Genomic DNA, 19,408 nt, shown 5'->3' with positions numbered 1-19,408 from the left:
ACTCTGCTCACTGAATTTATCATAATTTATACTTACATATTTATTTCTTTGTTTATGGCCTATCTTCCCTACTGGAGAGTAGAAAAGATGGTTTTCTTGTTTTTGTGTTCCTTGAGGAATAGGTCCAGGTAATTGCCACATTCCTAGCTCTACAATTCATACTTGTCATTAGCAGGTGCTCAGTAAATATGTGTTGAGTGAATAATTCGATTGTTGATATTAAAAGAAAGTCAGTTTGGCCCTGGTGGGTTAGCTCAGTTGATTAGAGCATAGTTCTGATACACCAGGTTTCGGATTAGATCCCCAGTCAGGGTACATACAAGAAACCAATGAATGCATAAATAAGTGGAATAACAAGGTAATGTTTCTCTCTCTCCCTTCATCCCTCTGTCTAAAGTCAATAAATAACTTTTTTTCAATTTTTATTATTTTTATTACAGATGTTTCTCCTTTTTCACCCCTAGACACCCTTCTCCTCCCCCCTCCCCCAGCGTTGTTGTCTATGTCCATTGGTTAATGCATACATGCATATATGTTATTTGGTTCATCTCATCCATCCCCCCCGCCCCCTCCTCTGAGGTTTGTTGGTCTGAACCATATTCCTTTCTATGTCTCTGGGTCTATTTAGTTCATCAGCCCACCTTGTTCATTATATTCCACAAATAAGTGAGATCATGTGGTATTTGTCTCTCTCTGATTGGCTTATTTCACTTAGCATAATACTCTTGAGGTTCCTCCATGCTGTCTCAAAGGATAAGAGATCTTTCTTTCTTAAGCTGCATAGTATTTTATTGTGTATATGTACCACAGCTTTTTTATCCACTCATCTACTGAATGGACACTTGAGCTGTTTTCAGATCCTAGCGATTGTAAATAGTGCTGCTATGAACATAGGGGTACATATATTCTTTCTGATTGGTGTTTCAGGCTTCACTAAATAAAATTTTAAAAATTAAAATAAATAAAAAGTCAGTTGACAAAAGTGTATAGCATTGTGGCAATTATGAAAGTCAGTCCACAAACCCAGATGTGCAATGACATTATTTCCTGGATACTCCATTCTGCCCAGGCAGTTGGAAACAAGTTGAACTTTAATCCTTCTGAAGTCAGATACAGTTCCAGGATACTCAGCAGGACCAAATTTGCTGAGCGGGGTGGGGGGCTGGGAGGTTGGGGGTGGGGGGATGGGGGGATGGGGTCAGGAAGAAGGCTGGGGTGGGCTAGGTAGAGATTGGACAGCATCCAGACTCAGGCAATAGTGATCACTGCTAAGACGTCACCATCCTGTCTCATTGGCCCCTTCAGCATTGTGGTTTACACTATGTCTGTTTGGGACTTGGGAATATTTTGTAAGCTGCCTACGGTTCTGCCTACCTAGTAAACCCAAGAGCCGTTTGTTCCTCTCTGGGGACCCTGCCAAGAAGCAGGTGGCAGACCCCTCCCCCCTCCTATTCTTGGCCAAGACACTGGTCTCCGCTGAGGCATTCCTTTCCCCTCAGGGCTTCAGCTCTGAAACATATAAACCAGCTTTTCTACTTTTGGATCTGCTGCACATATGCACCCCCAGGGGCAATGAGCACAGAACCCAGAGCACGAAAGATGGGAGAATGTAGGAAGAAAGAAACTAGATTAACATAGAAATACATTATATATTTGGGGGAAGATCATGCTGGTTACCATTTAGGGACTAGAGGGGCCAAAATGGACAAGTCCAGTGAGGAGGCAGCAATGCAGAGGAGAGATGGGGCCATGAAGATGGAGAGAAGTGGATGGCTATCAGAGCTATCTGGGAGATAAAAATTAACAAAACTATATAAGGCAATGGGTGGGGGAGGTAAGGAAGAAGGAGGCGTCAAGAACAACTCCTTGCCCTGGCCAGTTTGGCTCAATGGTTGAGTGTCAAACCTGCAGACAAGAGAGTCCCAGGTTCGGTTCCTGCTAGGGGCATGTACCACACAAAAAAAGAACAACTCCTAAAATTCTGCATTGGGAGATGGGATGGTTTTACCATGGCACAAGGTGTTCTCACTTTTGGAACACTTTCCTCCGCTGTAACTCCTTCACCTGGCCGACTCCTACACATCCTTCAGCTCTCCATTCAAGCTTCCCTTCTTGAAAGCTAGCCGCCTTACCTGACCCCAGTGCCGGTTGGATTTCTCAGTTTTATACTCTCATTTTCCTCTGTATATTTACTCAGTGTGTGATTACACTTCCATTAGCATAGTCCCCACCAGACTGCCAGGTCTGTGAGTTGATCTGAGCTCACCCTTGCATCCCCAGTGCCTAGCACATAGTAGGTGTTCAATACACGAAGGCTCCAAAATGCAGGCAGAGGAGGCTGGAGTGTTCCTTGAAGACTGGTATTTCTCAAGGGGAAGTGGAGGTTGCTGGTTTTCAAAATACAAGGATTCTCTCTACCACCTCCACTCCAAAAGGTAAGGTGTCCTCACCCCACCCACTTTAAGAATCTGTGTGTGATGAGACTGTTACTGGTGGTACCATGACTGTGCATTTGAGACTGGGTAGAAAAAAGGTCGACAAACATTTGCTATTAGTAGGGCCTGTCAGAGGTTCTGGAGAAAAGAAGTGAGTGGATAAAAGCAAGAGACTGAGGATCCGTGGGCCCGTGGGGAAGCTTGGAGGGGAGGAGGTATGAGTAGGGTGGCAGAGAGGCCCCCAGAGGTGTTCTTGACACCAGAGCTAGGAGATGATGATGTGCAGTTCAAACAATGGTCCCCATGGGGCTTCTCCAACCTGCTCTGAAAAAAATAAACACTCCACAGAATCCACTGTTGTGTGGTTCATGAGTGTGTTGTTTTCTTCTTGGCTGTGTCTAGAAAGATGCCTGTGTGTAGAAAGACACACAGTAGACAGGTTCCAAACATGCTGATTGCTGAAGAAAAGAAGAAACGAAAGTCCTCGAAGTACTCAGTGAGTCTTGGGGAGACACAGGGATTTCCACTCCCATGTAGGAAAGGCAGATGAAACTAGATAATGTATATGAAAGTCCTGGCAGTTTAATAAACTCAGGTTCAAAATCTGGGAACAGAAGCTGAGCTGGGGTGGTTGGGGGAGGGATGAGATGGGAGGAGGCTGGATGGGAGTCACATAGGGGTCTCCTGGGGACAGCCCCAGGGGAAACCTCCAGGGGTCTTGCAGAGCCCCAACCCGCCCTAGCAAGACTGACACCCCTGCCCCACCCGGCCGGCCCGCAGGAATTTGCCCTGGTGACCTCCCCTGGTGCACTCCTGTCACCATGGCGACCAACCCCGGAACAAGCGGCCTGATTGTCCCTGCTGAGCGGGGCAGGTGAAACCCCGGCCACGTGACCGATACTGGTCCAGGTGCGGTTATGAGACACCCACCACCTCTCCGCTTTAACCCATTCAACGCCGCCGCCACCAGGGTGCAGTGTCCCAGCCTCTGCAGGCCGCACCCCTTGGGCCCGCGGTCCTTAGCCAGAAGGGCGGAGCACTGCACTAGGAGTCACAGTCTGAGAAAGAATTAGGGCTGGGCTAAGTAATTGGATCTGGGTTACTTCACCTCGCCTCTCCATTTTCACTTCACAGGGGAGGTGGGACAACTTGGAACAGGGATACAGAAGTGTAGACTGGACCTCCTCAGAGGTAGAGAGTACCCATGTTCTCCCCCCGCACCATCACCTCAACATATCAGGGGCTCAGAAGGACCCCCTCCAGCAACTTAATACCCACCCACCCACCAAGAGAGAGACCCTCGCCAACAGTGAGTCCACTGGTCTGTTCCTAACAAGCTGAGGTTGGGGTGGTGTAGCCCCCAGGTTGTCCCTTCCCCAAATATCTATCACCAGAGTTTTTCCCAGGTAGCACCAATCCTGCTTGCTGATCTCACCCTAACCAGCCACATGACAGAGCTGGGGCTCTCAAGGTTGTTTCTGCCCTTAGACCCAGGGTTCTGGCTGGGGGCTGATGTCAAGGGTCCTGGGCCAGGCTGTTTACCAGGTTAGACAGGCTGGCATGGGGGGGGGGCAGTTTGAAAAACTACCTTTCCAAATGACCAACATTACGTGAACTCCCTTCCCCTTCTACCAACCCTAGAAAAACACCACTTGATCCACTCTCTCAGGACCCCTCCCAGGCCTTGAAACAGCCCCCAACCAAGGCTCAGATGTTCTCATCATTCCCCTAATGATTATGCTGGTAACTAGTTATCACACCACCTAATCAAAACAAAAATACTTGCCAGTCTTCAGGCTGATTCAAGGTGGGAGCTATTTTATTAGGTAAGGCATTTATTAGGCCTTAGAGTTAGAATGCCTCCTACTGGTCCTGACTCCCTAAAGAGGGGGGAAAAGGCCCCTGTAACCCTTGCTAGCCCAAGGTCATCTTCTGGAGGGGGTACAGATCCAGCCACCAGCTACTGCCCTGAATATCTCCATAATCATTCAGTAAAATTACTATTGCACTTAGCACCATGTGAACAAAAACATGGCTCTGGTCCTCCAGGAGCCCACAGCCTATGGTGGACACAAAGAAGGCCAGTTCTACGTTTCTGTATAGTAGACTCTGACAAATGCTTTAAGAACATGGGATGGAAGAGATTAGTTTCAACCAGGGAAATATGAGGAGACTTGAGGAGGTGGAAGTTATCCTGGACTCTGGCAACTACCTATTTGGAAGGCAGGCACAGCATCCCAGCATGGGGAGTGGGGTATTGTGGTAAAGACCTAAAGGGACGTAGGTGTAGTTCTCAAAGTGCCTCATTGGAGAGTAAGAGAATGGGGAGCATGGGTGGAAATGTAGGTAAGATTGTATTGGGGGAGGCTTGGGATGCACTGATGAAGGTTCAACTTTCAACTTTAGGGATGGGGAGTGCCTTAAGGTTTCTGAGCAAAATAATACTGTTGAAAGAGCAGCCACTCTTGCAACTGCTGAAGGATGGAAGGCAGCAGAAGTCACCTGAGACCTGAGACAGTATCATCAACACCACCTCTACCCCGGACTACTGAGAGAAAATCGCAGCGGGTCACGGTTCCAAAGGAAGGTGATTTCTCTGCAGGATGTGCTGAGTTCTAGGGATGGGAGGATTGTTTATTTCTCTACTGATAAGGGGGGGGGGGGAGAGTAGGGAGAAGATCTGAGCCATTTCAACTCAGATGTCCCCACTAGCACAAATATCTGGCCAGGGTTTGACCCTAGCCTCCCATTTTGACTCGCATTATGAATGGTAGACTTGGAGGTTCCAGTTCGCCTGTTTTCCCATCTGTAAAGAGCAGGGATGGAGGATGGTTGAAGATAACCTCTAGAGTCCCTCCTAGCTCTTTCTATATCCAGGACTTCAGGATGGGTAAGAGGTACTCCTTCCAGCCAGTCTGGACACCCTCCCCCCTCCCCCCGCAACACATACTCGTACACACACACTGGCTGCGGAGCATTGCACCTCCAAGCAGAAGCCCTAACGGTGGGAGCCACTCCAAGTGCCTCTCTCCTGAGCCCCACAGCGGCACCTACCCAAGGCAGTGTGAGAGGGCAGAGAGGACCAGGTGCGGCGTCTGGCTCGGTCAAGACAGGGCCTCTTAGGCTTGCAAAGAGTCTGCCCCCGTGGCTTCCCAGAGCTGGCATCAAACCCCAGAACTTCCAGAACCCTGGCCGGTGTTGCTTAATGGTTAGAGAGTGGGCCTCCCGCACCAAAGGGTCGCGGCTTCGATTTCCGGGTCAAGGGCATGCACCTGCTTCGTTCCCGGTCCCAGTTGAGGAGCCTGCAGGAGGCAACCAAATATCCATGTTTCTCTCGCTTGCTCTCTCTCCCTTTCCTCCCACCCCCTTCCACTCTCTCTGAAGATAAATGGAAAAAATATCCCCAGGTGAGGATTAACAACAAAACCGGGCATTCAGAGCAGCTGGCACTGGATTCCCAGACCGCAGGGCCCAGACACCCGCAAGGATTCTGGGCGGGGCTGGGCGGGGCCTCACAGGGAGGGGCGAGATTCTTCGGTGGTTCTACCCAGGGTGTGGCCAGGGGCAGAAACAGTTCTCTAGGATAACTTTAGGAAATCGGTGAATGAAGGCGGGGAATTCCGCGATAGCGGGCGGGGGAGAGGGCGGAGCTCCACTGGGAGCTGGGCGGAGCTCAGCAGAGCCCGGAGGCGGGGCTCAGCAAGGCCGGAGGCGGGGCTCAGCAGAGCCGGAGGCGGAGCTCAGCAAGGCCGGAGGCGGGGCTCAGCAATGTCGGAGGCGGGGCTCAGCAGAGCCGGAGGCGGGGCTCAGCAGAGCCGGAGGCGGAGCTCAGCAAGGCCGGAGGCGGGGCTCAGCAACGTCGGAGGCGGGGCTCAGCAGAGCCGGAGGCGGGGCTCAGCAGAGCCGGAGGCGGGGCTAGGGTACGGAAAGTGTATGCGAAGTGCTTGCCGGGGAGCGGCTCCTGGGCATGCTCAGCCGAGCCCGCGCCTGGAGGCTCCCGTATGGGGGCCTCGAGCCCTCCAAAACCTGCTTCTTCAGGGGGCCTGTCGCACCCAGCAGCAGCGGCCGAAGCAGCGCCGAGCCGAGGTCAGTCAAGGGCACCCGGTGGGAGGCCGCCGGTTAACTCTCCTCCTCCGGTGCGGCCTCAATGACCCCACCTCCTCCGCTTGCGCCCGCCTCCTCCCAGGCCGCTTCCCCACACCTCTTGCCCAGCCGGCTCAGAATCACTCCCCATCCTTGCTCCTTCCTCCAGACCGGTGCCGCTTTCCTACAAGCTTCTGGATGGGGAGGCGGCCCGCCCGGCCCTGGTCTTTCTGCACGGGCTCTTCGGCTGCAAAACCAACTTCAACTCTATCGCTAAGGCCCTGGCTCAGCAGACAGGCCGGAGGGTGAGCTTCCGGAGAGGCGGAGTCCCGCGGGAGGCGGGGCCAGCTCCTCTGCCCTCACCGTCGGTCCTGGGCTGAGCAGTGGCAGACCTTTCTAAGAAAATGAAAGGAGAATTGACCTTCTAAAGATGGAGCCCGCGGGGCCCACTCAGCCCCTAGATGGACCCCATTCATTCCCATCTAGTTCATCTCCATCCTCATGCTCAGGCTGAGCTAGGCTTCACTGTCCAATGTCTAAATGCCAACACTCTCCCCACTAAGGGGTCCAGCCCCCTGCTTGTTCACCAGGAATGACAGGGGACTTATCACCTCTTATAGCAATCCATCCCCTATGTTTCAACTGTTGGAAATTCTTGGCGTCTGCTTTCTGAGCTGTTGTCACCCAGCCAGGCCAAACCTTCAGACATGTCACACTCCTTGGGCCTTCTCTTCTGTGTCAGTGACCCCAGGTTCTTCATCTGGGTCTCCTAGATCCAGGAACTGGACCCTCTCACCATCTGGGTCCTTCTTCTGCTTCAGGATCTCTCTCCAGGTTCTCCACCCCTTCAACCTGCAGGTCTTCCAGGCCTTTGGCTGTCCATGCCCCAGATGTGGATACCAGTGCTGCCCCCCTCTCATCCCACTCCCCAGGTGCTGACAGTGGATGCTCGGAACCATGGTGACAGCCCCCACAGTCCAGACATGAGCTATGAGGTCATGAGCCAGGACCTGCAGGACCTCCTGCCCCGGCTGGGTCTAGTGCCCTGTGTCCTCATTGGCCACAGCATGGGAGGCAAGACAGCCATGCTGCTGGCACTACAGAGGGTGAGCCGTCCTTGTCCAGGGCTTCTTCCCATCCAGGATAGAGGTCCTGAGTGCCCAGCAGGCAACCTGGGACTCAAAGGAGCCTGGAATGGCCAAGTACAGGATTGGGGAACTATGCCTACAACCTACTCTGCATGCCCTAAGGCTGGTCCCCAGTCCAGTTCTCTCTCACAGCCAGAGCTGGTGGAACGTCTGGTTGCCGTGGACATCAGCCCGGTGGAGACCACACCCAGCTTGGACTTTCCAGCTTACATGGCAGCCATGAAGGCCATAGACATCCCAGATGAGGTGTCCCGCTCCTGTGCCCGCAAACTGGCCGATAAACAGCTCAGCTCTCTTATTCAGGTGATAACCTTCAAGCCCCTGGATAGTGCGGGTTAGGATCTGTCAAGGGGAGAGTGGCAGCCCAGGTCTCACAGGGAGCCCCTCAACTGCGCCCCCAACAGGACCCGGCCGTCCGGCAGTTCCTGCTCACCAACCTGGTGGAGGCAGATGGGCGCTTCGTGTGGAGGGTGAACTTGGATGCCTTGGCCCAGCATGTGGACAAGATCTTGGCCTTCCCACCAAGACAAGAATTTTACCCAGGGCCAACCCTCTTCCTCCTTGGTGGAAACTCTGAATTTGTGCAGTAAGCCAGGCTGGGTGGTAGGCAGGGCATGCCTTCCCATCCCCAGCATGGGGAGTCCCTGCCTTGGGGAGGGCTTGGGTGTGGGCAGTGAGCTCCTGAGAGCTTGGAAACACCACAGGGCATATGGCTCTCCGTCTCTTCCTGTTCTGCCTCCACTTTTCTTTCTCTCATCTCCCCATTTTTATCCCTCGTTGGTGGCCTACTCTTTGATGGACAGTCCCAGCCACCATCCTGAGATTAGACGACTCTTCCCTCGGGCCCAGATGCAGACCGTGCCTAATGCTGGCCACTGGATCCACGCCGACCGCCCGCAGGACTTCATGGCTGCCATCAGAGGCTTCTTGGCCTAAGAGTTGCTGGCGAGAGGGGTCATGTTTGAAACCCCAGAAGTCAAGGCCCTGCAGCCTGTTCCCTGTTTCTGCACAGAAAGACTCAGGCAGGCACTATGAGGGCATGAGGTGCAAAGGTGGTCAGACCTCAAGTTTTAATGAATAAAGATAATGCTCTCAAGGTTCTGGCCTGAGCTGTCTCACCACCAGCGCCCCCACCGACGCAGGGAGAATTGGATCCATGGGGCCCTGGCTGTTCCGGGTTGCATGGGGGCTCTCAAAGTGCCCCTGGACTCTCTGTGCAGCTGACTCTCAACCTGCTGCCTCACCAGCCACTGCATGTCCTCCTAGGGGCAGGAGAGCAGGTTCAGGGACAGACCCTGGGCCTATCTCCCTTTGCCTCCCAGGCCCAGCTGGCATTTCCACCCTACCTCCCAGGCCTCCACCTCCTGCCTCAGTCTCAGTTTCTCCTCCAGGACTTCCAGCAGCTGGGCCTCTGCAGCTCGTAACTTGGCTTTGCATGTGTCCAGCTCAGCCTCCACTGCCTGCTTCCTGCAGGTGACAGGGAGAACAACCTGAGACCTAGGGCTTACAGATCTGATGCTGGGCCCTGGGTGTAGGCAGGTATGGCCACAGCCCCTGCCTTGTGACAAGGTGATTGTGTGGCTTTTCTTCCAGAAATGCCTGATTTCCCCCTCCCCTCTTCTAGCAGGACACAATCCTGAGGGTGAGCCACCACTGCCCCCGCAACCCCCACAAGCAGCTGCCTCTCACTTGGCAATGGCTTCATCCCGCTCCTGGAGGACTTGGTCCAGCGAGGGCTCTGTCTGAGTGTCCCCCAGTGCTCCAGCCACTTAGGATTCTGGGCTCTGTTGGAGGGCAGTGGAGGAGGGGACAGTGATCGTGAGCTTGCCTGGATGAGGTTCCCCACTCAGCCCTTCCACCCCGGCCTTGGCCCTGATGCTACTGTCAGGAGGGGAAGGGTCTGAGACACTTCGTACCTGCCCCTCTGTGCCCCAGTCTCATGGACTTGTGAAACTAGAGCAGAGGGACTTATGCCATGGTGAGGGGGTAGCAGGTGTGGCCCGTGCCTAGCCTAAGAGTAAGCAGAGAGGGCACGGTGTTTGGACCCCATGGAGGAAAGGAGTTCTCACCTGACCCCAGGAAAGAAGGTGGGTTGAGGAGGATACTTACCCCTCAAGGGCCCCAGACAGAAAGGGTGGCCTGGTGACAGAAACTCTTGTCTGCCGGGTGGGGCAGGTGGAGGACATGGCCCTTTGCCCTCCCTTCCTGGCAAGGCACTCCCTGTTAGGCGCCGCCCCGGGCATGCAGGCCAGGTCCTTGCCTCCCTTCCTAGATCCTGGAACCCTCCAGCCAGGCCCAGAGCTTCACTTTCATTCCTTACCCCGAGGGGGCACTCTGTCCACATCAGGAAATGAGAAAGGGGGGACCAAGCCAAGGGCTGCTCCAATGCTGAGGGACAGGTGTCCCAGCCCCTGAACTTGGGTTGGCATCTTGGTACCTTGAATGGCATTCCTACACATATAACTATAACCTCACCTCAGCAGAAAACAAGGAAAATGTTTAACCATCCTGGCACATTCCTCCTAACATCTTGAATATCCATCCTCCCTAGCAACATTGTTCTTTATTCCTCCAGTATTTCCACTATTCTGACCCCTGAGCATGGGTGGGTCTGCTGTGCTCTGGAGGGGGTCTCAGTGTCCCACTCTGTCTCTCGATGTGATTATTGAGCACATGGGTGACATCCAAGGTATAAAAGGGAATTTTCCCCATTGAGAGGCTGCTTCAGCAAGGTTACAGCTTGAGGATTAGGTCCTCAACTCAGCCCTAAGAGAGGGTTGGAGGAAGTGGAGGAGGGTATTGTGGGGATAAATGGTGATGGACAGAGACTTAACTTGAAGTGGTGAGCACAATACAGTGTATAGATGATGCATTACGGAATTGTGCACCTGAAATCTGTATAATCTTGTTAGCCAGAGTCACCCCAATCAATTCAATAAAAAAGAGAAAAACAGTTCCTCCAAGAGCCCTGCAGACATGATTCCTGGTTATCCATAGGTCCCACTCAGGTGCACAAACAACAGCCAGACTTGACAATTTCTTTGGTTGAACCCCAGGTGAAGAGGTGGGGTTGAGCTGTACCCCCTAATGCAACACCCCTTTTGTTGAGGAGATTGAGCATGTTTCTAGAGGCTGCTCTGTGCCATGGTCTAGACAGGACCTATGTTCTCAGCGACCTCCGGGGCTAGCAAAGGTGAAGCATAGATATAATCAGAAAAGGGTGGGGGGGAGGGGTCTAGAGGCAGTGGGAACACAAAGGCCCTATATTCCCAGTTAGTCAAGGGGTTCCACAGAAGCTTGTCCAAAATGAATCCTGCAGGCTGGGAGAGTCAGCCAGGGGAAGGCTGACCCTTTTGTCAGGCAATATTTTAACTTTTATTTGGAAACAATTTCAAACTGCCCTTCAATGTAAAAAAAAAAAAAAAAAAAAAAAATCCTTTTAGGGTAAAAAAATCTAATACGGTATTAAGCATTGTAGCCAGTTAGGCCGTTGTCACATCTCTCTGGTCTCCCTCTATCTAGAACAATTTGCAGCCTTTCTTTGAGTTTCATGGCCTTGAATATTTGAAGATTGCAGGGAAGTTATTTTAGACTGTCCTTCAACCTAGAAACCTGTTACACACATTAGACCACTGTTACACATTTTGTGAAGAAACATCACAGAAATGGTGTTGTGTTCTTGTATCCAATATCACTTGGAGCCATGACTGGTGGTGTTTATGTTGATGATACATGTTGGGGAAGGGAGATACTTTGAAATGTTGAAACTTCCTTCTCTTCATCCACTTTCACCCATAGATTGCAGCATCCATTGATGTTCGGCATCCATCACAAATGATGATTTTCTAATTTCACCATTTCTTCTGCATTTATTTGTTGGCATTCTATTGCAAATAACGGTCTCTTCACCCCCATTTATTCATTTATTTAGATCAAATGGACTTGTGGTTTCCTATTTTATTCAACATGTTATAACCCATTCCTATCACTTATTTCAATGCTCAAATTGTCCCAAGTTTAGTTTTGGTCAATGGGTCTTACTGACCTCTTGCTGTTTTGATATGTGCCATCACCCTCTGAACACTACCTTTCTTTCTGGCTTAACGATATAGTTCAGGCTTATCTTGTTTTTCTCTGACCAGCCCTAGAATTAACCATTTCTGCAAGAATACTATTTGTATGTGTGTGTGTGTGTGGGGGGTGTTGTTTGTTTGTTTGGTGGTGAATAGTATTTAAAAACTAAGATCTGCCTGTTAGGTGTGCTTGTTGTAAATAGGGTAATCTCTACTCCCAGGTCCACTCAGTAGACACACATTTATTCACACAAACACACATTTACAACTATGTTTATTTCTCAGTCTGTGTGTTGGTTAATTTCATGTGCCAATTTGACTGATTAAACATTATTTCTGAGTGTCTATGAGTGTGTTTGTGGAAAAGAGCACACTATTCGAATTGGTGAACTGAGTAAAGCAGATGGTCCTTCCCCATGTGGGTGGACATGATCCAATCCATTGAGAACAGAAAGAAAAGGCAGAGGAGGTTGAATTCTCTCTCTTCCTGACCACTTGAGCTGGGATACTGGTCTTCTCCTGCCCTGGGACTGGTGCTTACATCGACTCAGACTGGAACTATACCACCGGCTTTTCAAGTCTCCGGCTTGAAGGTTGCAGATTGTGGGACTTCTCAGCCTCCGTAATCCATGAATCAAGTCCACATAATACATCTCTTTCTCTATATTTATTCTATTGGGTCAGGTTCTCTGGAGAACCCTAACTAACACAATTTACATATAGAAAAGGTTTACATTTAGAGCTTAAATTCCAGTCCAAAGGCACAGGGTTCATCCCAGCTTTCTCTCTTTACATAGTTTACCCACATGTCCCAATTGTCTTCAATATATTTCATAATTTGTTCAACCCCCCTGTATGTAGCTTATCTTCCAAAATAACTGGGTTCCCCCTGACTTATATGCCCTCTTTACCTGCAGGGCTGTCTTCCCACCGCACTCCAGTGCCTTCCTCATCCTGGCCCTGGCTACCACTGGGCTATCAAACATTTCTAAGAGCTTTACAGTCATCCATTCATTCCACAAATATTTATTGAACACCTACTATGTTCCAGGCATGCTTCCAGATGATGGACAGACAAAATTCTTTAACCTCACAGAGCTCACATTCTAGTGAGGGAAGATAGACAATAAACACATGGATGCATATATCAGATGATAAGAAGTGCGGTGGAGAAAAATTAAGCAGGGAGAGAGAATGAGGAAGAAACTAGAGACCGCTATTTTATATAATTTGTGCTACCCCTAAAAGATCACAAATATTAATCCATCACTCAGATGAAAGACAACCCATTCTCATGACTTAGAATAATATTTCCAGCAACAGCATCATTCACGGATTCAAAAAGTGCTGTATTTCCAAGCACAAGTGAAAATGCCATGTTCAAGAAAACTGTATTAGGAAACTCAAAGAAGCTAGGGAAGACACATAACACATGATAATGAAAGGCAGAAATGCAAGGGAAGGGTTTGAATATACTTTCACAAACCACGAGAGTGTAAAAGAATTGTTTCAAAATATATTTATTCTAAAAAGTATGTGATTTTAAATATTTGCCCTGCCGATGTAGCTCAGTTGGTTGAGGGCTGTCCCATGCACCAAGAGGTTGCTGGTTTGATTCCCCTTAGGGGTATATGCTGATGGTGGGCTGGGGGAGGGAGGTCAGAAGGGGGAAGGAGAGCTGCCAACTGGGCAGGGGGCTGGGCTTTGTGGTCAAAACATCTGGAATGTGCAGGGCCGGGCAGCTTACAAACCATGTCACCGAACCTTCATGACCTTTTTTGTTTTTACCTCCCTGAGCCTCATGGTCCTAATCTGTGAAGTGGACTCACGGAGGGCCACACTGATAGGGCCATGGCCAGAGTTAGATGAGGTACCTCACACAATGACTAGCACTTTGATGGGCCGGGGCAAGACTTCCCAGGAGAGAAGAAAGAGGGAGTAAGCCTATCAGAAAGTACCAGAAAAACAACAATGGGAAAATGTCAAACACTCTCCATCTCCCCAGCCATGGAGCCTTCCTGCTCTGTACCCACCACAATTCTGCCCCAGGAACAGTTCTGTTCCTGAATCCTACACAAGCTGCCTCTTCTCCCTCCTCTAGACCCTGTACTTCCCCATCATTGTCTTGTCATTGTCAAGGTGTTTCTCCCACCAGCCCGAGGGCTTCTGAAAGTTAGGTGGTAACTATCATCAACCCAACCTGGGCATAGGGGTGCTGAGCTGTGATGGCATCGGCAAGGCAATACTGGCCTTGACCAGCAGATGGCAGCAGTTGCCAACATCAGAGACCCGGCGGACAAGAGGCTAGCCATCCCGCTACCCAGCCTTCGGGATAGAAACAGAGACTTGGGGGCTTTCAAATGCCCAGACTTTCTCCCAGCGCTCCTCTGTGGGAACACTGCTAATTCCAGCATGCAGGTGTTTACTACGCACTCCACAATACACTTTTGTGCTAGCCTTGGGGAATCAATGAGAACATGACCGGGTTCCTTCCCTTCATCTAATGAGGGGACAGACACCCACTACAGACCATATCCACACAGGACAATAAGTGCTATAATAGCACTAAGTGCTCCACCTGACTACCTCCTACTCATCCTTTAAGCCCCAGTTCAAATGCCCTGCCTCTGTGAAGTGGTTCCTGATCACAGGGAGCAGGCTGCTCTGGGAACTCAAGGCATCTTATACAGCAGTGTCTATTTTAGCCCCTGCCATGTTCTGGCTCCTCTGTTCCTGCCCCTCCCTTACCTGTCAGGGAGCATTCCACTTCTACCTTTAGCCCTTGTTTCTTCTTCCATAGATACACACACACACACACTCCCCGGACTGTGGCCCACAGCTTCCATCTCCACACAGAACAGACTACTCCTGCCTCCCAAGTCTCCAGCCCGTGTTCCACACCAACTCCTCATCCACTATGTACTTGTCTTCCTGGACGTCAGGGCTACACATTGTGGTCTGAAGTCTACCCCTTCCCTGGATCTGTTCCTTTTCCAAGTATCAGTTCTGCTCTCATCTGCACACAGTCACCGAGCCTGTTGCCTCTAGTTCATAATATCTGTCATTGTTATTATGTTTTACAACAGATTTATTCTTTTAATTATTGAAATAAACTATAGTAATGTTAAGTAAACCTCTCGAATGCCTTTGACACTTTTCTGCAGCCCAATGAGTCCTGCTTTTATTCAGACAGTCAGAGTTTCTGGTCTCTCTCCTGGATACCACAGCAGCCTGCTACAGTCAGCCATCCTTCATGCTGATACAGAGGGGCTTTGAGAAACTTCCATGCTAGCCACTTTCAGCCTGGATCTCTCCCATGAATTCCAGACTCATATGGGCAATGGCCTACTTGCGCTCCCCATTGGGAAGTCTAATGTGCAACTCAAAATTAATAGGTCCAAACCCCAAATCCTGATTTACCCCCACCTTCAACCTGTTCCTCCTTCAGTTCTTTCTCAACCTATGCAAATACAACACCATCTTTCTAGGTGTTCAGGTCAAAACCTCTGACTCTCATCATCCTTGAGTCCTCTCTCTCAATTGGCTCTACCTTTATTTTTTATTTATTTATTTTTTATCCTCACCCGAGGACATTTTTCCATTTTTTGTTCAGATAGAGTGGGAGGGAAAAAGAGGGAGAGAGAGAGAGAGAAACATCGACGCGAAAGGGACACATCACATCGAGTGGCTGCACGACCCAACCTGGGCCGGGGACAAACTGAAACCGAGGTACGTGCCCTTAGCGGGAACCAAACCCGGGTCTCTCTGGACCTCAGGCCGAGGCTCCAACCGCTGAGCCAAACTGGCCAGAGCAGTTGGCTCTACCTTTAAAATGTATCCAGAATATGACCACTTCTCACCATTACTACTGCCATTACCGTTGTCTCAGCCACCTGCAATATTGCAACCACGTCCTAAATGATGTTCCTGCTTTCTCCGTGTCCCTTTCAGTCTATTCTTCATCCAGCAGTCAGAGTAATCCTGTTAAAGCCCAGGATGGACCATGTCCCTCCACTGCTCAAAACCCTCCTGTGGTCCCATCCCAGTCAGAGAGTAAAAGCCAAAGGACACCATCACTCACAAGGCCTCTCTCTCAACTTCTCTGACTTTAGCTCCTCTGAGCTCTTCCTTGCCCACTATGCTCCAAGCATCCTTGCCTTCTTGCTGTTTCTCCAACATGCTTCATGCTTATGGTCATTGCACTTGATGTTCCTTCTATCCAGAAAGCTTCCTCCCTGAGACATGCATGCCTCACTCCCTCATCTTTTTCAGATATTTACTCAACTACCACCCTCTCAGGCCTCCTTGACCATCTTGTTTAAAATTGGAATTACCACCTTGCCCTGGCTGGGTATCTCGGTTGGGACATCGTCCCAATATGCCAAGGTTACAAGTTTGATCTCCCGTCAGGGCACATACAAGAAGCAACCAAGGAATGCATACATAAGTGGAACAACAAATCGTTTTTTCTCTCTCTCTCTCTAATAAATAAAATTTAAAAAATAAAATAAAATTGGAATCCCCACCTTGTTTATTTATTATCTCTTTCCTCTGCTTGAATGTGAACTCTTTGAGGACAAGGACTTTTGTCTGTCTTGTTTTCTGCCGCATCCCCAACATCTAGAACCATCAACACATAGTAAATGCTCAATTAATATGTTTTTATGGACTTCCCGTCAAGATGGTGGCGTAGGTAAACATGGTATTGTGTCCTCCCACAACCACATCAAAGTTACAACTAAACTACAGAACAACCATCGTTCAAAACCACCTGAAATCAAGCAGAATGGAAGTCCTACAACTACGAAATTAAAGAAGAAGCCACATTGAGACTGGTCGAAGGGGCAGAGGCGGACGGGTTGGTCCCACACCCATGTGTGGGGGATAAAAATCAGGAGGGTCACCTCGGCTGGGAAGGTCCTCCCTGTGGACTGAGGGGTCCCCGTCCCACACCAGGTGCCCCGCACAGGGTTCCAGTGCCAAGAAGAGAAGTCCTCTTAACTTCTGGCTGGAAAAACCAGTGGGAACTGAGGCTCAGGGAGGCTGAGGCGGCTGGAACCCCAGGCAGCTCCTCTTAAAGGGCCCGCGCACGGACTTATTGGACTCACTCCCTCTAAGCTTGGAGGGGAGGCAGCTCCACGGGCGCCAGAGACATACAGGGAAGAACTGAGCTGTTTAGCACTGGAGCGAGGGATGGAGAGGGGGCTTTCTCCGGGGCAAACGTGCTGTCACAGGTCTTTGTTCCTTTGGTGAGCCCTTCCCGGGGCGGCAGACAGAAGCCATATCTGGGGCTCCAGCAACCTGGCTCACACTGGTAGCCCCGCCCTGGTGATTCCCTGAGGCCCCGCCCCATCCAACTTTCAGGCCCACCCAAGCTGTTGCCAGTTGCTTAAACATAGGATTGGCCTGTCTTGGATCCTGCTTCAGGTTTTCCTAAATTCTTTCAAACAAGCAGCATCTGGTCTCAGCTAGCCCCATACCTCTCGTTAAGCAATACATAGAAACAAACACAGGGAGGCAGCCAAAGAAACAGGTCCCAAATGAAAGAACAGAACAAAACCCCAGGAAAAGAACTAAGCAAAATGGAGATAAGCAACCTAACAGATGCTGAATTCAAAATACTGCTTATAAGGATGCTCAATGAACTTAGTGAGAACCTCAGCGAACTTAGGGAGGGCCTCAAGAGCATAAAAAAAGGACCAGTCAGAAATGAAGGAGGCATTAACTGAAATATAGAATAATTTACACAGATTCAATAGTAGAGTAGGTAAAGCCAAGAAGCAAACCATCGATTTGGAATCTAAGGAAGCAAAAAACCCAATCAGAACAGCAAAAAGGAAAAAGAATCCAAAAAAATGAGGATACTGTAAGGAGCCTCTGGAACAACTTCAAGTGTGCCAACATTTGCATCTTAGGAGTGCCAGAAGGAGAAGAGAGAGAACAAGAAATTGAAAACCTATTTGAAACAATAATGACAAAAAACTTCCCTAACTTGATGAAGAAAACAGACATACAAGTCCAGGAAGCACAGATAGTCCCAAACAAGATGAACACCAAGAGGCCCACACCAAGACACATCATCATCAAATGCAAAAGGTTCAAGACAAAGAGAGAATCTTAAAAGCAGCACGAGAAAAGCATTTAGTTACCTACAAGGGAGTGCCCATAAGACTGTCAGCTGATTTCTCAAAAGAAACTTTGCAGGCCAGAAGGGAATGGCAAGAAATATTCAGAGTGATGAAAAGCAAGAACCTACAACCAAGATTACTCTATCCCACAAAGCTGTCATTTAGAATCAATGGCCATATAAAGAGTTTCCCAGACAAGGAAAAGCTAAAGGAGTTCATCACCACCAAACCATTATTATACAAAATGTTGAAGGGTCTTTTTGAAAAAAAAGATAAAAAAAATATGAACAAACAAAATGGCAATGAATACATATCTATCAACAATTGAATCTACAAACAAAATGAACAAGCAGAACAGAAACATTCTCATAGATACAGAGAACTTTTTGTTGGTTGCCAGATGGGAGGGGGGTTGGGGGAATGGGTGAAAAAGGTGAAGGGATTAAGAAGTACAAATTGTTTGCTAGACTGACAAACCTCAAAGGGAAGGGGGTTGGGGGGTAGGAAGAAATAAACCAAAGAACTTATATGCATATATGCATAACCAATGGACACAGACAACAGTGTGGGAAAAGGCAGGAGGGGGTCAGGAGTGGGGAGGAGGGAGTCAATGGTGGAAAAATAAGGAACATCTGTAGTACATTCAACAATAAAGATTTAAAAAAATACGTTTTTATGACTGTCTGACTCTTGATTGCCTCCTCCTTGTCTGTACAATAAAATTTAACATTCAAGGCCTCCCTTGCCTCCTACCCACACACACTGTCACACCTAAGTGGTTCTCCAAATGCTTCCCATCCCAGTGTCTGGGCACACTCCTTCCTCTGTCCAGGAAGCCTGTACCAACCCCACTATACTAGGAGCACCTTAACTACAGAACAGTGGCCCCACAGCATAGTTTCCAAGGTAATATTTGATGAATGAATAAATAATTGAATGAGGATTAAGACCTATATCAGAAAGGCAGAGTTTAAGGTGAAGGGCACATGTTCACTCTTTATTCATTTTTCATGTTATCATTCAATATGCACTTCAGTAAGTGATGCTTGGCATGATACCTGGGCTCTCTGGGGGCGGGAGCTATGTCTCCCCTTCTTGCCCTCACCCCACATGGCCAGACACTGGGCTTTGGGGTATACCCATGACCTACCCCAATGAATTATGATGCACATGGGAAAGCACTCTGGACCAGAAGTCAGGCAGCACATTCCCTGCCATTTGTTCCCTGTAATCCTGAGCAAGTCCCTCTAGAAGGCGAGTCCTGGTTTTGCATGTCAAATGGGTACCACCTAAAAAAGGGGGGGGGGCACCACCAATGCTTGTTCTGTGGGACATTCAAAGCCTGGACAACTGGAAGGGGTGTGGCTGTCTCTCATGCCAAGCCACATCTGAGCTACTTTGGGCCAGATTTTCCAGAGATGGCTAGAACAGTGTCTCTAGCCTGTCTGCCAGACAGCTAACCTGTGCCCACAGTCTGGGACAAGTGCCAGGCCTGGACACATTGGGCAGCAGGGGGCTGGCCCAGCTCCAGAGCAACACCT

The 19,408-nt window shown here is 49.6% G+C and overlaps 1 protein-coding gene across 3 annotated transcripts; it reads left to right on the top strand.

The window, feature by feature from the left end:
• The first annotated feature begins 6,351 nt into the window (after window positions 1–6,351).
• On the top strand, window positions 6,352–8,754 carry ABHD11 (abhydrolase domain containing 11). 3 transcript variants are annotated; one of them, XM_036279442.1, is made up of 6 exons: window positions 6,352–6,521; window positions 6,688–6,823; window positions 7,451–7,624; window positions 7,799–7,969; window positions 8,071–8,252; window positions 8,470–8,619. In XM_036279442.1, exons 1-6 carry the CDS (start codon window positions 6,403–6,405, stop codon window positions 8,600–8,602), a joined length of 915 nt encoding a protein of 304 aa, XP_036135335.1. In that variant the 5' UTR covers window positions 6,352–6,402; the 3' UTR covers window positions 8,603–8,619. The 3 variants fall into 3 exon arrangements, with proteins under 3 accessions (XP_036135335.1, XP_036135338.1, XP_036135337.1); XM_036279445.1 differs by having other exon boundaries at window positions 8,447–8,575; XM_036279444.1 differs by lacking the exon at window positions 6,688–6,823 and having other exon boundaries at window positions 8,470–8,754.
• The last annotated feature ends 10,654 nt before the right edge of the window (window positions 8,755–19,408 follow it).

This window comes from Molossus molossus, unplaced genomic scaffold, assembly GCF_014108415.1.
Source record: "Molossus molossus isolate mMolMol1 unplaced genomic scaffold, mMolMol1.p scaffold_m16_p_3, whole genome shotgun sequence".
Taxonomy (NCBI): domain Eukaryota; kingdom Metazoa; phylum Chordata; class Mammalia; order Chiroptera; family Molossidae; genus Molossus; species Molossus molossus.
Note: the sequence above shows the minus strand (reverse complement) of the source record. Positions and strands in the feature narration are given on the sequence as shown.